General features: G+C 40.6%; 1 protein-coding gene across 4 annotated transcripts in view; it reads right to left on the bottom strand.

The window, feature by feature from the left end:
* map4k2 (mitogen-activated protein kinase kinase kinase kinase 2) overlaps window positions 1-17065 on the bottom strand; it is a 39967-nt gene extending 22902 nt beyond the window's left edge. For 3 of the 4 annotated variants that reach the window (XM_071478213.1, XM_071478215.1, XM_071478216.1), the window contains exon 1: window positions 16681-16920. In XM_071478213.1, the coding sequence (XP_071334314.1) occupies window positions 16681-16773 (93 nt within the window). In that variant the 5' untranslated portion in view covers window positions 16774-16920. Of the gene's footprint in view, window positions 1-16680 lie in introns of all 4 variants that reach the window. The other variant, XM_071478214.1, reaches the window with a different exon arrangement.
* Window positions 17066-17932: the final 867 nt, after the last annotated feature.

The following is a 17932-nucleotide window of genomic DNA, read 5'->3' as shown; positions in this document are numbered from 1 at the left end:
CTGGTACTCTGACAAATATTATTCAGCCCCGTGCACAATGAGAAGTCAACAGAGGTTATACTTTAGTCCCTTGGGCCGTGACCCCGCAGGTCGACCCACAGATGTGCTCGTGTGCCATGCGTCATATGCGAAGTCGTGTTGTGGTGGAGCGCGATGGTTTTGACACAGCTGGTAACAAGCTGCACTCTACCCAAGAAGAAGAGGCAGATTGTGTTGTGCACAACAATGAAGAAGGGCTTTGTATTACTCAACACAAACCCCCCCAAAAAATACACAAAAAGGAGCAGTCAGGTAACACCACACACCAAACCGTCAACACAGAGTACTAAACAGACAATAACTAACTACAACACTGTCTGTGAGGCTGTGGTGTTTTACATTTCACAGGCATCAGGACCTGTTCGCTGTTTCCTTGGCTGCCATGATGTTTTCTCTGAGATGATGTTTTTGTGAATGACACATGGAGCAAAACACAAACAGACACACTCTTAACTTGTGAACTCTTACTTACAGACTTGTCGTCAGAAAAGCACAGTTACGAACATGCACTTCCTCATGAACATGATCTGCACTCATCAGATGAAATGTATCAAATTAAAAGAAGAAAGCAACAAAGCTGTGCAGTAGGAGGGCTGCGTGAACAAACCTCAAAAAAGGAAGAAAGATTTTGTACAATCCTGTTTCCAAAAAAGTTGGGACACTGTATAATGTAAATAAAAACAGAATGCAACGATTTGCAAATCATGTAAACACATATTTAACTGAAAATAGAACACAGACAACATATCAAATGTTGAAATGCTGAAATTTGATTGTTTTATGAAAAATATTTGCTCAGTTTGAATTTGATGCAGCAACATGTTTCAGTAAAGTTGGGACAGTGGCAACAAAAGACTGGAAAAGTTGTGTAATGCTAAAAAAAAACAAACAAAAAAAACACCTGGTTGAATATCTCCCAACTAATGAGGTGAACTGGCAACAGGTCAGTAGATGACTGGGTATAAGAAGAGGCTCCAGAGAGGCAGAGTCACCACTCTGTAAAGACTGTGTGGACAAATAGTGCAACCGTTTAAGAAAAATGTTCCTCAACATAAAACTGCAAAGAATGTGAATTTCAGCCTCTACAGTTCAAAATATCATTAAACGAATCAGAGAATCCAGAGAAACCTCTGCAGGCAAAGGGACAGGGCTGAAAACCAATATTGTATGGTCGTGATCTTCAGGTCCTCAGGCAGCTCTGCATTAAAGACAGATACGATTCTACAGTGGAAATCCCTGAGTGGGCTCAGGAACACTTCTGAAAACCACTGTCAGTGAACACAGTTCATGCTCCACAAATGCAGGTTGAAACTCTACCACGCAAAGAAGAAACCAGATCTAAACATGATCCAGAAACATCACTGACTTCTCTGGGCCCGAGCTCATTTAAGGTGGTCTGAGGTGAAATGCAAAACTCTCCTGTGGTCTGATGAACCAAAGTTCAAACCACATTCTTTTTGGAAATCATGGACGCTGTGTCCTCCAGGCTACAGAGGAGAGGGACCATCCAACTTGTTATCAGCGCTCAGTTTAAAAGCCAGCATCTGTGATGCTGTGGGGGGCATTAGTGCCCATGGCTTGGGTAGCTTGCACATCTGGGAAGGCTCCATTAATGCTGAGCAGTATAATCAGGTTTTGGAGCAACATATGCTGCCATCCAGACAACGTCTTTTTCAGAGAAGGCCTTGCATATTTCAGCAAAACAACACCAAACCACATTCTGAGAGTATTACAACAGCATGGCTCCATAGTAGAAGAGTCTAAACTGACCTGTCTGCAGTCCAGACCTGTCACCCACTGAAAACATCTGGAGCATCATGAAACTAAAAATACAACGCAGGAGACCCTGACCTGTTGAGCAGCTGAAATCCTATAACAGACAGGAACGGGACATTTCACTTTCTAAACTCCAGCAGCTGATCTGCTCAGCTCCCAGACATCGACAGAGTTGTTAAAAGACGAGCTGATGAACACAGTGGTGAACATGACCCTATGAAACATGCTGCTGGCATCAAACTCAAATTGAGCAAAAAATTTTTCATAAAACAATAAACTTTCTCAGTTTCAACATTTGATATGTTGTCTTTGTTCTATTTTCAGTTAAATATGTGCTTACATGATTTGCACATCATCACATTCTGGTTTTATTCACATTTTACACAGTGTCCCAACTTCTTTGGAGACAGGATTGTATAAGAAAACACAAATATTGTTGCATGAGTTCCTCTGGTCCATTATCCACAACATTTATACAAACAGTCCTGGTTGGAGCTGTGTCTGCTACATCAAGATAACAAAACCTGGGCATGTGTCCAACTGCTCCGTTTGCCATCTTGATGAAGGACTGGTAATGAGTCCAGTCTGCTGTCTCACCCAGGCTTTAACCTCATACTGCTTCCACAGCAGGGTCTGATAGTGCTGGCACAGACAGGCCTCAGGTGAGTCACTCAGGTGGACTGCTAACAGTCTCATTTACCTCAGACTTATTCTTTGACTGTGATGAAAACCAATCTGTTGTAGGTCACCACAGTAGGATTCATCATCTGGGGCTCATGAAGATCCACAGCAGATTAATGACTCGTCTTCTGCTCAGTCATATGGCTCCGGACCAGAGTGTTGAACACACAGTTGAAGTGACAGATGGACCAATCAATCAACATCTCCATCACAGCTTGTAGAGCAGAAATGCCTCAGCAGAAAAACTCTCTGGTTTTTAGCAAAACCTTTTAAACAGGAGGAAGTAGTGCATTTGTTGGGGACGATTTTAATCCACATTAGGTGTCTCCTGGGTATTTGGAGCAGCAGGTCGGTGCATGTGGGACTGATCATTCTGACATAAATCAGATTCAAGCTTTAACACCTGAAGACTCATCATTTCAAGATTTCAGTTGTATGCTCCATACCATCCATTGTACCTAGATTATTTCTAAGATGAGGAATCACAACAAGAATCTAATCAATCTATGCATACTTTAAATGAAATGTTCATATTCATATGTCAAAAATTCATATTCATACTAGGCTTGGGCCAATATTCAATAATATCAAATATCGTGATATTTTCTGCCAAACGCAATATTTTTAATAATATTTAATTTTAGTTCAGTTTAGTTGCAGCATCACTTATACCTGAAACATAAACTATAATAATATAATTAAATATTATTTTTTAAATGTACATAGTGACAATCAGTGTGGATTGTATTGATCATTTTGGATATCGCAAGCAAGATATTTGCACAGTGATAAGCAGTGACCAAGCTACTAACAATAAAACAATCATGTATCCAAATTAATATTAACACTGCTTTATAATGTATTATTATTAATACAATTAAGCATTTAAATATTGCATTCACTCCATATCAATGGCCTGAGGTGTAAATGTAATTTCCAGTTGGACAGTATCTAAAGTAATGCTTAGCTAGCATTTCATTTTCAGATATATCCGGCACAGATTGTAGAAACATAGCAAAGTAAAACTGGTCCGGACAGCAGCCAGCCAGGATAAACCTGCGAAGAACTGAGTTATTACACAATAGTACATCAGAGGTGATGGTGGATGTTGTTTCATAGCAGCTATACTATGTTTTCAACATCCTCTATTCTTCCTGGGAACATCAGTCATCCACATTCACTGACTGCACTGACGTCAGATGGACTGCTTTTCACTCCGGGCATCCACAACAAACGGGGCAGCAGCCAATAGGAGCCAGCAGGTCGCCTCAACACAACCTGCAGCTTGTCTGCATTCACTTCCTGTTTTCTTTCCTGTTTTACCACAGGACTTCCTGTGACTACAGTGATAGTAACGTCTCTGACATGGTTTTTACTCAGAAAAGCCTGAAATAACAGGCACTTAGGGTTAGGTCCAGAATGGGAGGGAGGAAACAGAAGGTTTACTGCACTTTGATCAGGCATCCAAATGGCCTCTGAGCCGGAAATGATACACAGTGTTTGGTCAAACTGTTTTTTTCTTCATAATGAGACCATGTCATTACTGAATGTAGATGTAGATTATGGGGGAAGAATGGCCTGAGGAAAACATGATATTTAACAGCAACTGAAAACTGGTTGTTGAAAGATGAAAGAAAAGTGATGCAGCCTTGAGCTTGTTAGTTTGTTCTCTTTAAAGAAAGAATATGTAACTTTATTGTTCTTACTAAATGACCCCCTCTACACGCAGCATGTGCCTGGGTCCCCGGCCCGAGTCTGGTCCAGATACTTTCACATCTGGGCAGATTCTGAAGTTACATAGACATAGGTGAGCGCAACTCAGATTTAGGCCTGATTTATGTCTCCAAGACAAAACTCTAGAGCAGCTATAGCTGCAATAGCAGGTTAAAACACATGGTTGACATTGTTGCCTTATATGGGAGTTGTTATAGGAAGTATGTTAGCAAACAGTTTGTCCTGTTTCCACATTCAGCAGACACACAGCAGCGTTAGCATTCGTCTGGAGGAGTCATGTTTGTGTCCATCTAATGAGTCTCATTTTAGCTAGCATTGCTAACCTCAATCTGCCCAGTAAAAGCGCTAAGACTGAGCAGGAACAGTACAAACAAAACAATGAGCTCACAGGAGCGAAAAAAGAGCAGAGCTTAACAGACATGAATAGTCTGGTGGTAATGACTGACACCTTTCACATTACACACAGTTATTTAATCCACTGTTAATATACAGTGATATAAAGTCCACAGCCATGCTAGCAGGCCCATGATGTGTAAATATGCTCAAGATAATAATGCTAAGATGCTAATATTTAGCAGGTAAAGTTTACCATGTTCACCCTCTTAGTTTAGCATGGTAAAATACTAACATTTTCTCATTTGCACTAAATACAAAGTGCAGCTGAGGCTCATGGGAAAATCACTTATTCAAACTCAATATTATTATCATGCATCCTCTGGGGAACATGAATGTTGCTGCTAGAATTGCTAAACACATTGATTAAAGCAACTTTATGATCTTAGACAAAAGCTGTTTCCCGATGCAGTGCTACATAGTGGAAATAGATACAGCCCACGCCATGTGCTAATGTTTAAAGTGCACAGTTTTGGCAGGTAATATACAAGAAATCATTGTCAAGAAAGTCATGCAAAATGCTCCTTCAAAATTTCAAAACAACACGAAATTCTACTAAGACTGTTTCCCAATGATTTATTTTTTCTTTCTGAGATGTAACTAAACCCATCACACTGTGCACAGTCCACTTTTCTTCAGTATATTTCTGTTGTGTATTTGCATTGATGCAGAACGGTGTTTGAACTACTCACTACTAAATTACACAATTTTAAGGAGTTACAAGTTCAGTTTTCCTGAGTTTCTGAACATTTTGCAGAAGGCCTAATTTCAGTGACCAAAACTGAGAGAAAAATAAAGGACCTTTTTACATGTGGACCAATGAACCTCAGAGAAGAGCCAGAGACCTGTTTTTCTTTCTGACTGTGTTGATGCTTTTCCCGGGAAAAAAATCACCCTACAAAATTGCAAAACCGCTCTGAACTTTATAATTATGTTTGTGTGCAAGTGCCAATATACTGTCCAGAAGTGATTTGTGGTTAGACATAAGATCTGTTTCCATTCTCGCTGCTCTAAAAGAACAGTCCTTCCTTCAAATCACACAAGAAACCTCATCAACTTCATTAAAATCACTTATCAGGACACTCACACCTAGCTCTGGTTTAACCACTGTTCTAATCCCTGCACAAAGTAAACTAAACTACAGGAGATAACAAAAATACTGAGGCTTCATGTTTCCACCACATTAGCTCTGGTGAACTAAATGAACCACAGGTTTTAACTGACTGCAAACAAAAAATTTAAAGCTGCTTGTTTTAACCATGCAGCCACTCTCAGTGCTATTTTGATCAATCATCACTGTATTGATCTGTACCATGTGCATTATTATTAGTATTTATTGGAAAGACTGTTGTGAATATCATTCATTATCACTTATTTGTGTGTTTATTTGTGTGTGTGTGTGTGTGTGTGTGTGTGTGTGTGTGTGTGTGTGTGTGAGGTAGAAAGCATTCATAACTTTGCAGTGATTTGCAGAAACATTTAGCCACATCATGTTTTCACTCACCTCTGCTCCTGTAAGACCTCGCCTGATTATTAAAGGAGCTATATGTAAGTTTTGCTGTTGCTACATAATCAACGTTAGCATCAGCAGCATTAGCAGACAGATTTCATAGCTGTTGACAGTGTAAGTGTGATAACGCACTCAGACGTGCTTCTATAGAAAATACTGACACCATCTTTTTTTTGGAATATCTGAACACCTCATTGTGCGTCATGATATATTTGTGTATGTTTACTTCCACATTTGCATTTATTTCATAAAATGCTACTTATATAAAATAATTATTTTATATAATATTATCACTAAAATAGTGTTAGTGTTACCACAAGGTTACTATCAACACTGCTGCAGTGTGAAGCATTTAACGTGTATCTGAGCAGAAGTATGAATTCATCGAGTGTAGTCTTGTTTTGAAAGTACTTCATTATCTGAGTTTGTAAATCAGCTGCAGGACTCTGTGTTAACACAGTTTACAACTCTTTATCTACTCTCTTCACATCAGCTCCTCTCTGTTGATTTTAGCACATGTCACATCCTCTTCTCAGTCTCTGTGTCAACATCCATCACAGCTAAAACCCAAATGAGGAATATAAATGTATGATGGGTTATTCACACTGCCAGCAACAGAGCCGTACATAAACCACAGTAAAGGTCCAGTGCAGCTTCAGTGTTCCTTTAACACCTCTGTCAGGTTTCAGTGTCATCTCCTCACTATCATAGCCCGACACTCAGCAGTCATACAGGAAGAGATGAATTATAAATGAGACAAAAGATTCTTCTTCCTGGGAAATAAAGTGTAGTGGCAGTTTTCACACCATCTGAATTTACAGTAAAACTCAGGGCTGAATGCACCAGATTCACGTCAGTCAAGCGTTGAACGCTGGAAAATCTGAGATCTGGTATTTCCTGGAAATTCTGACGACAATCTGCTGCTTTTATTCAGGAAAATCTGTAGGAACCTGGACTTTTTATTTAGGATGTGAGTCTGTGCCTGTGTTCATGTAATGAACAAAATCACGTGCATCAAAACAAAGAGACCTTCTCCAAACCTACTTAACAGGAACAGGCAGCTCTGAACCTGAAACTATAACACAAAATGACAGGTTCAACTTCTGCTGCAGGTTTCTTCCCATTACTTTGTAAATGAAAACAAAGCTGTCCAACAGGTTTTAATCAGAAACGCAGGGTGGAGGTTTCAGTGCAGAGCAGCATTTAACACAGGGACATCGTGAGCACTTATAAAAGTGAAGCTTTAATTTGTGAAACCACACTGACAGAGAATCAACACAAACACATTTTCCTTCACTACTGACACACTGTCTCCACTACAACCACCAGGATGAATTAAAACTGAAAAAAAGAATGAGCTGAAAAACTGATGTTTAAAATGAGCTTTGAGAGGAACCGTCCTGCTTCTGTTCTCCTGCAGATAATCTGATGAATATGAAGAAATAAATCGGGATAAATATCACCAGTTCAGTGTTAAAATCACATTGTGTAGCATGAAAAAATCTCAGGAGGTAATAATGTCAAAATTACGACAAACACTTCTGAGCCAGTCACCAGGATCCTGTTGAGTGTGACAATGGGAGCAAGACAAACCTGTTGACCCTCGTCATCATTTCGATTATAAATCCACCAAAGGTCAAATCAGTCAAGCCTGACATAATGACTCTGATGATGTCATCAGGGTTATCTCAGCTTGGGTTTGGAGTAGGGTTGTGTGATCTTATTCATAGTCAGAGCGTCCTGTCGTCGATGTGTACGGTGGCCCAGAAAGGTCAAAACAATGCAGAAGCCACAACGCAAATGCAAATTAAGCCACAACAAAAGTGAGCAGTGGTCAATCTATACTATTACTATAACAATAAGTATGACAATGAAAAATTATGACAAAAGTACATATATATGACAATATAAATACATTACAAATACAAAATATTCCTCATTAATCATAATCACATAGTGACAATAATAATAATCTCTCATTTATCTCTCAAACTGTGTCAGAAACTGTTACAGTCAATATAGAGTAATTAACCAGAACTGGCTCGATAGCTGAATGCTATTGTTTCAGCACAGGGAACAACAAGCCCAAAACCCCTAATGTTCCAGGTTGTCAGGGTCTATTATTGCTGGTGGCTGTGCAGACTACGTTTTTTGGGGGGTGTTTTCTGCCTTTGGTTGACAGGACAGTGTAGAGAGACAGAAAACACAGGGACAGGGAGACGAGGAATGACATGCAGCATGAATTCAAGCAGCCGGGACTCGAACCAGAGTCTCACTGCTCAGAAAACAGCTTGAATCCTGATCACTCAGCTACGGGGACACTTCTGGTTAACAGGTCTACTTGACTGTAAAAGTTTCTGAAACAGTTTCTGTTGTGGCTTCTGCATTGTGTTGACATTTCTGGGCCACCGTAGATACATTACCCCGTAAGCGACAGAGAAAGAGCAATCAAAGAGCGAGCAAGAGAGGGTTGATTCTCTCTCTTCACTTCCCTGTTGGGGCTGAAAGTTGTATTTACAACCATGAAAAGCTGCAACTAAAACACACAACAAACAGCACTTAAATGTGTGCGTTCATTGTTGTTGCAAGCATTGCTTATTGGGGGGATGCCAATGTGAAACTATGGTTATTATTTCAATACTACAAATCACAATGATAATAATAAGTCAACACATTAATGCAAAAACCAGCCACATATCGTCTCAACAGTGGCAGAGGGATCAGCTGTCAGTGACCGCTCTGATGATCATCGTCCATCAACACAACCCCAGACCAACGACAGATGCTAACATCGTTGAATTATGGGAAATGTAGGATCCAGGATTATTGGAGTTAAGGCATAGTGACTCAGAGTCAGGATATTTTGGCCTCAAATGCTTTGATTTTGAATTTTCATTTTTATTCAGATTTTAATCCCTTTACAGGTTCCCAGTGTTATGACTAAATACTACATTGTTAGCAGACTTCAGTAGGTGCAGATAAACTCTGTCACAGGTTTAAAAAAAATTCTCAAATCAATTTAATGTGACTGTTATTGGAATAATTGCAGAACTTAATATTTACTAACCTGTTAAAATGTTAATTTTCCTCTTACATTTCTCCTCCTGTTTAATCAAAAACCTCACTAATGTATGCCAGTATGACACACAGTATATATCATTACACTAAAATATTCACACTGATTTTAAAAATGGAACGGATTAGGCTGAGACCACTTGAGGACAGAGACAGTCTCAGTGTGGACTGGCTGAGGCCGGTCAGAGCCACAGGAGGATGTAGATCCAGATTGATGAGAGGGTCACACATGAGCTCTGAGTTTCCTCTGAATAATAGCAGCATAATTAGAGTCCATTTAATGCCCACGCAGTCACATGTCCTGAGGTTTTACTCTTCACTCCTGCAGCTCCTGTTCCACCAAACCCACCAACAGCAGCAGGGTGGGGGATATAGTGCTATTGTCTTGACTGTTCCCACATGTTACAGATATGGTGCAGAATACTAACGTCAAAGTCAGCTGAATGTCAGTTTGTCATCATGTTAGTGGTTAAGAATAAGTCAGACAGCTGGTGTGAAAGTGGATTTCTTTCCCCTGGAATTTTCTGCTGCTGATTGAAAATTAAAGCTGCACTAATCAATATAATTATATCAATAATGGATGAAATTGACAGTGTAATGTGAGAGTCAGGAAGCAGCTGTTATCAGAGCTAAAGAGCATATTGGACCTAAATTCATCAGGTCTCTTGTCAGTGTCAGTACATATGTCAGTCAAACTCTGCACCGTGTGTTAGCTCGACCCCGTGATTAGCTCAGATTTGATGAGCAGCCTGATTTGCAGCTAATTAGCTTCCCACATACTCTGCACTTTGTCTTGTTGTCATTCTTTTTTAAAGTGAAGCCAAACTTTACACTTTTGACCATTTACTTTCACTCTGTTGTGACGTTAGCAAGCATGCTAGCTTGTTTTTTATGGAGCTTATTGTATTGAGTAAATTTTAGACAGTGGGGGCGCTTTTCTCTCCCTCACCTGACACTGAGCATGTCAGCAAAGCCCTCATTTGTGTCTCTGATGCTAGCCTGTATCTAAACGAATGAACGTGCTGCTGAGTTGACGCGTGGTGCAGACAGGTCCTGGCAGATAGCTGTTTATGTCCTTGCAGATATGTAAGAACCGATAAGCAGAAGCAAAATTCTAATTTTTTTTTTACAGGTACCCAGTTCTTCACATTTGGAACCAGTTCTAATTTGGAACCGGGTCTCAGTTCCCAACCCTATAACACTGTAGGACTCATGATGGACCTCAGAACCAGAAATATAGTCTACATTACCCACAATGCAATTCAACAACAGCTGGGACAGAGATCAGGTTGTGTTAAGCTAGTAGCAGCTAATGTATCCTGGAGCCTTCAGCAGCTGCAGAGGTGAGCTCACTTCTTTCTAACTCCAGACACAGACTGCAATACAACACTTACAGTATGTTTTATATCATACAGATTCAGACAGCCAGGGATTCATACGTCACAGAACCTACAGAACCAGCCACTGCCAGTTAGCTAACAAACAACATAAACAAATAAAAGATGCTAACTACACTAACTGTTCTGATCCGTCTGCTGGTCTCTGATTCTGGTCTCAACAGACTCCTCATCTGAGTCTGGGTCTGACTGAGGTTCCAACATGAGGCTGAGTCTCTCTGATGTTTCCTCCTCTAACCATCTTCATACTCTCTGCTCTTTCACCTGGACACCTGGAGCCAGCAGGTGGTGGGCGGGGCCAAGGCCTGATCCAGGTGTCTCAACCAGGAAGTCAGAGTAGACGAGCTTCAGACCAGTTTTTATGTGAAAACATGTTCAATATGAATCAGAGCAGAGGATTTTAAACATGTCTGGAGAGGAACTTTAAGAAGAGAATAACTTGAGGTCCATGTCATCATTCTCACAGCTCAGTTCACATTGGTCAGATTTACTGTCTGTATGTACTGTAATGTTGGCATTAGGGAAAAAGCTTGTCAATAATACACTCAATTCTATGCACCAAATGCACCAATATCTCCTGCAGGTAACTTCATGAAGAAATGTTATTTGGGCTTTAAGAGATCAACGACTGAAGACAGAAAAAAGTAGCTCAATAAATCAAGAATAAAACCAGATCATATATCAGTCGATGTAGAAAAGACACAACTTATTCTGAGCGTAATTTAAAAAATGAACATCATGTTGTATTGAAGAGGACTTGAAACTAGAGACTGAGACATAAACTCATCAGGAAAACATTTATTGAGGTAATAAATCAAGTGAGAAGTAGAGACATTTTCCCATAGTCTTCAATACAATCAGACTTCTTTTTACCACCAGTGGCGTCGCCCCCTGAATGAATATGATTGAATATGATTGGTATGAAAATGATATGAATCGCACGTTCTGGTCTTCTTGTTCTTGTTGGTTGTTCTTGGTGTTCTTGTTCTTTTGAGGCCTCACCAACAGCCTGTGTTGATCTATGTTGCAGTGACTGAACGATTGTCTCAGGACATGAAACAAACCACTGAATGTTAACCAAACACAAACAACTTCCTTTGCCACACAACAGTTCTCATGGGAAAGGCTAAAGAAAATGCAGATTAATCCACAGCTGAACATAGTCCCCAACAAATCTCCTCTTACTTCCTGTGACCACATGTCACAGGAAATTACTGAGACTTCATTTTAACGCTGACCAGCACCAGAGGACTTTATTTTAAAAATAAAAAGCACATTTTTATGTCAACACATTGTTGTATTGTTACACATTTACAAAACCTGATGACTCTGAAACAACCTACTCACTGACTGTAGAACCTGGAAAATAAAAAGACTGTAGAATATAATACAAAGACATAAAAACACAACCTAATCAATGAAAGGAGCCATTCTCATTTTCATATTTCTTTTTTTTTAGGCAGTAATGAAGTTGCTCGTCGTAAACACAGCAAACATTTAAAACTACAGGAATCTTTCTTTATTTCTAAAACTTCAAACCTGGACTTCAGATCAGGTCGTGATCTCTGGTGAAGAATTTTCTGCCTCATCTTTATTTAACAAAGCATCGTTAGGACACTGACATGTTTAAACCATAGATAAAAGCTGCATGCTATCTAATAACCATCAGGGGGCGACGCCACTGGTGGTAAAAAGAAGTCTGATTGTATTGAAGACTATGGGAAAATGTCTCTACTTCTCACTTGATTTATTACCTCAATAAATGTTTTCCTGATGAGTTTATGTCTCAGTCTCTAGTTTCAAGTCCTCTTCAATACAACATGATGTTCATTTTTTAAATTACGCTCCATTTAGAGGAAAATAGACCATAAAGCAGGGGATGCATTAGTGCGTTTTTCATGATTTTAATAGTGTTAAACAACTATAATCTGTACACCTATGAAAAGCTACAGGCAACATGACGTTTTAGCAGCGCAGCAGCTCAGGTACTGGAACTGTTGGTTTCTCTAATCCACGATCTAAACCAACTCTCTCTGCTAATGTCATATGTCCAACGTTTCAGCAGTAATCTGTGTGATTTAAAATCTGCTGTGTTACTGTGCATCTGGACGGGTGGATGACCCTGTGTCTAGAAATTACATTTATAAATAATCTGTAACAGCAACACTGTAGGGATCTTGATTATGTTTTCTATGAACATGAGTACATGTTGATGATTTACATATTTGTTAAGTCACAAATATGTTGCTACTGAACGTCTCACAGATTAACATATTTGTTTCCACCAAAATATCTGATCTCACAGTTTGATCTCCACTTCAGCTTTATTCAGCTGTTTGTGGTTCTGGTCAGACTCTCACAGCTCTTGGTTCAGGTCAGGAAAAGGACCTGGTCCTGGTCCTGGTCCTGGTCAGAAAAAGTTCACAATGACTTCAGACACAATTCCATTAAGCCTAAACCACCATCAGAGCCTTTGTCGCCTGAAACACAGACAGGACTGTGGAGGCCAGTTTTTCACCTCCATCCACACAAACCGCCTCCTGACCTCTCTGAACATAATCAGTCAGTCATTACATTGCCCCCACCACTGTTGTAGCCGAGTCACTAAACCTCAAGTCCGGGTTGAGTTTCACCAAAAAAGAGTCTGACTCAAGTCTGAGTAAAGTCCCCATTATCTGAGTCCAAGTCCAGGCCTGAGTCATCAAGCTCTAACTGTTACTGATGGTCGGCTTTTAAATCCACATGCAGAACAAAATACAATAATGTTATAATATCAAATCATTTATCAATATCTTATGTCAAATTATTACATAAAAACTAACAAAGAAGTCAGAGTCCTCACATCCAACATTCAAGTCTGAACACAGTCTGAACAAAGCCAAGCCCTAATGCATCCCCTACGTTTACTGAGGGAATAAATCAGTGAGAAGTAGAGACATATTCCCATAGACTTCAATACAATCAGACTTCTTTTTACCACCAGTGAAGTCACCCCCTGATACTCATTAGATAGAATGAAGCTCTTCAGCACTGGCTTCACTTTTTAGATCCAGAGTCTACATCCAGGTTTATAATCAGTCTGTGGTCTGAACACAGTCTGAGTACAAGTCAGAGTCATCAGTGCTCAAGTCAAAATCAGGGCTCGAGTGTGAGTCCTGGACTCGAGTACTACAACACTAGCTACCACCAGTAGACTTTAAACAAAGTCTGATACTGAATGAGGTTTTTCACCTTCACCCAAATCCTGTAGGATCTCATCTTTTATCCGCGAACATTAAACTCACTCTTCACCTCATGACCGTCTGACACACAGGACACACCCTGTGTCTGACGGCCCTCGTCAACACCACCCGCCTGTTTCAAGTTAGAGCTGAAAATATAATAATCACAAAACATCGAACCGGCTGTAGGTTGACATTTGCGAGGATCCCCCCTCCTTTGACTCTGGGCAGGTTCAGTTTAACCCACATGATCTCAAATGTCCGGGGGTTGGTACATTCAAATATCAGAAGTCTGTGTCATCAATTTAAATTAGATCAGCTGAAGGTTCCTGCGTCACAGACTGACCCTGATGTCCTGGTTCTGACAGAAACCTGGTTTAAACAGAGTGAACCTGACTCTTTCCTCACAGAGCAGACAGGGAGGAGGGGGGGTGATGTCACTGTGTGTGTGAACTCATGTTTATCTGTTTTAAACACCATCACTACACCTCTCTCTTCTGAAATGTAACTAATCCAGAGCTAGCTGCATTGATGTGGTGGGTGTGTCCAGACCCTCAGCTGCCCCCACTGTGATTCGAGACGATGGTTCTAGGAGCCTTTAACCTACGGGGGCCGACAGATGATTCAAAAGAGACAACGTCACTCTGTCTCAGCTTATTGATGAGCTGAGCAGATCAGATGTGATGCTTTAAAATCAACACTGATGCCACAGGAAGAACAAAATTTCTGCTTCGGGAGTTTTTGTGCCTCAGAGTCCTGGAGTCTGTTCGTCTGCTGGACGGGAGAGATCAAGCTCTAAGACTGATATCCTGAGAAATGTAATAAACTTTAATGAACAGGATTTTCTCAGTGACCTTGCTGATAGTGATACACTGTACATCACACCTCCGAAACTTAAACTAATTCATTACTTGCAGTCATGGACAAACAGGCAGCCTTTACAAAGTTTAGAGTAAGATGAAGATGATGAAGCTCCTGTTCTCCACAGAGTTATCAATAATGCTCAATAATGATGGACAAATCCTGGACCGTAGTGAGGTCTATGCAGCTCATCAGCTGAATTTCACACAGCTCAGAAGTAAATGCACGTCCTCTTGGAGGAAAAGACAATTATCACACAGACCTAACCTCCAGCTCTTTTACAAACCTCTTTACCATTTCAGGGCAGGGGCCTTGTGGGTAACCTGTGTGAAGTCAGTGAGTGGTTATGGGAGGCAGATCTCCCTCTGGTGTCTGTGAGTGAGAAGGTACGCGTGCTTTCAAAGCCACAGTAAAACTACACACTAAAGCTTGTGAGTAAAAGGTGGATAGGATAGCAGCATGACAGTGTTGAAAGGCTGGGAATCGTGTTCGTAGCCAGGACGGGAATAAAGTTATTACAAATGTCACTTCAGTGCCTCATCATTCCTCAGCAGAGCCGTCCAGACCAAAAGCTAGTTACCAGTTAAACAAACCTGAGCACTCCCAACTACCGTTAGGAGCCTAACAGCGGGAAGGAGGTCACAAACAAGTAATAAAAGGTAGATACAGACAAAGTCATCAGAGGTTTGTCAAACTGTCAACACACATTCAGCTGCTGCTGTGAATCAGTTTGATACAGTGGACTCATAATCAGCCACTGGCTCATGGATCCTCCTTAAAACTCTCAGTTCACCCCTCAGGTGTTCACTTCCTCTGCTGTTAAGGAGGCACACAATCTACCGACCGCAGGAAAGGAGCTGGGAGGATAAACTGGACTCTTATCTTTTAGAGCTCTGACTGAAAAATGACACCTTTATTTAATGTCTGCATCTCTGGAAATCTGCACGTTGTCCTGCTGCAGCTGTACGTTCAGACTGAAAGTGACGAGAACACCAAGGTGACGTCATGTCCGACAGGGTCACAGTCTTTTTAAGGGATTTGTTGACAGTCAGTAAAATACAGGATATCACCAGACCCATACTCTAAGTTTATATTGTGCTCACATCTTTCAAAATAAATCTGATTTGTTTAGATGAGGGCAACAGGGTACAATGGTGGTGGAGGTGGAGGTGGGGGCCCACAGGTCACTTTGTTCCCCCAGGACCTTCATATTTTTGCCCCGGCCTGTGGCATAAAACAGAAACAATACAAATTCTTGTTTTTCTTGGGCAGGATGCACAAGGCACCGGGGCGGGTTCACAGCACAGGAAGTTTGCATCCTGACACCGAAATCATCGAGTGAGAAGAGACGACGTGAGACTGAACACAAAGGCTGGATAACACGACACCGAGCCTCAGATACTTATCATTTTAACATCAAGTCCATCGACCTGTCACGTGTTTCAACTCACTGCAACTTGATTTTCCACAACATTAGACATATTATGATACACATATACATAATATGTGAAAACAACATGAGCCTGTGGCATCACTGATGCAACAGGCTGACACTGTGCTCTGCAAAATACCTGCCTGATAATAAGAGACACCTGGTTTCTTTAAGGGCTGAAAGGGTTAAATGACTTTACTGTTACACACACACATACACACACACACACACACACACACACACACACACACACACACACACACCCATCTCCAATACTGACATGAATTAAAATACTTTTATAATTGTTTAACAACATGAACATTATTTTGAAATTCTGTCTCCTCTTCGTGTAAGTTAGACCTCGGCGGTGATAACGAGTCTTTCAGGCTGAATGTTAAAGCCGCGGTTCACTTCATGCAGAACAAACACTTCTCCACTAAGACACAGTTTCACCTTGATGACAGGAAGTGAGAAACCCTGTAGTGTTTCTGCTGTGACACAATCTTTCGTCCTGATTGGTGATTTTTTTTTCTGAAAACACGAGGAAACGTTCTCACTCACCTTGAACACATCTCCATAGGTGCCGCACCCAATCCTGTGAATTAACTCGTAGTCATCCAGGGGGTCCAGGAATGACACCCCTATCCTGTCCATGTTTGGAGACACCTCTCCGGGGGCTGTGGGCGAGCCTGGCGGGCTTTCTACTCACACATCCCGGCTGCTGTCGGAGGAGGAAGCAGCAGCAGATGAACACTCTCTCTCTCACGCACACTGACCGGTTAATGGGAATTAATTGGAGCTGACTAATTGCTGGAGTATCGATCGGACAGGCAGACACCCAGGACTAATCACTGACAGGACTGACACAGACACACAACTCCGCGATCACTGACAGACACACACACACACACACACACACACACGCACAGAAGAAGCGTCTGAGTGCGAAGTGCTCCGAGCGGCGCTGGAGTCAGACCACGCATGAGCAGAGACTGTACACTGTAAAACATTCAGCACAAGCCAGCTGCTGGTCGTGTCCTCAGCCGGTATGGAGGCCCAGGCTGCTGTTTGCACCCACAGGAAAATACAAATAAATTACACACACACAAAGTAGTTAATTAAAGAAAAATACTTTTTTGTTGTTGGTTCATCAATAATTTATCATAATGATTTAGAGATAAATAAAAACTCTAAGACTAATTTTGATTTAAAAAGAAAACTAATCGCAGTAATGACTAAACCTGATATGATTTATAAAATTGAATCAATCAATAAATGAATTAGTATGCCGTTAAATGCACCACAATAATATTAAAATAAATTACACGTGATTCGTAAAGTGATCAGTGTTTGAATGTTGGTAAATCAGCAGTTAAACAGAATAATTCAAATAAGTCGAAACTGATTTTCAAATTTTGATTTAAAAAGCAAACTGATCCCATAGTACTGATTTAACCCGATAGCTCATAAAACTTACAGTGTTATATTAGTTCTCATCCATGTCTCTTTGGAGGAGTCAAACTGCCAGAATCAAATAAAAAAAGTAAATAAATTAATAAATAAATAAATTAATATGCCATTAAATGCACCAAACACAGGCATTTATCGCTTTACTTTTTATTTTGGCAGTTTCAGTCCTCCATATATCCCATGTTCTTTTGAATCTGTGTTTTATATTTGGTTATTCATGTTTTTTGTTTTGTGTTTGTTTTTTTTGTGTTTAGACTTGTGAGTTGTGTGCATGTTTGATAGGCTGCTGTCCCTGATTAATCTCTGCTCAGTCGCCCACTAAAAACCACAGTTACATGACATA

Source organism: Trachinotus anak, unplaced genomic scaffold, assembly GCF_046630095.1.
Source record: "Trachinotus anak isolate AG129_WGS33_773 ecotype Australia unplaced genomic scaffold, CSIRO_AGI_Tana_v1 ptg000005l, whole genome shotgun sequence".
Lineage (NCBI taxonomy): Eukaryota > Metazoa > Chordata > Actinopteri > Carangiformes > Carangidae > Trachinotus > Trachinotus anak.
Note: the sequence above shows the minus strand (reverse complement) of the source record. Positions and strands in the feature narration are given on the sequence as shown.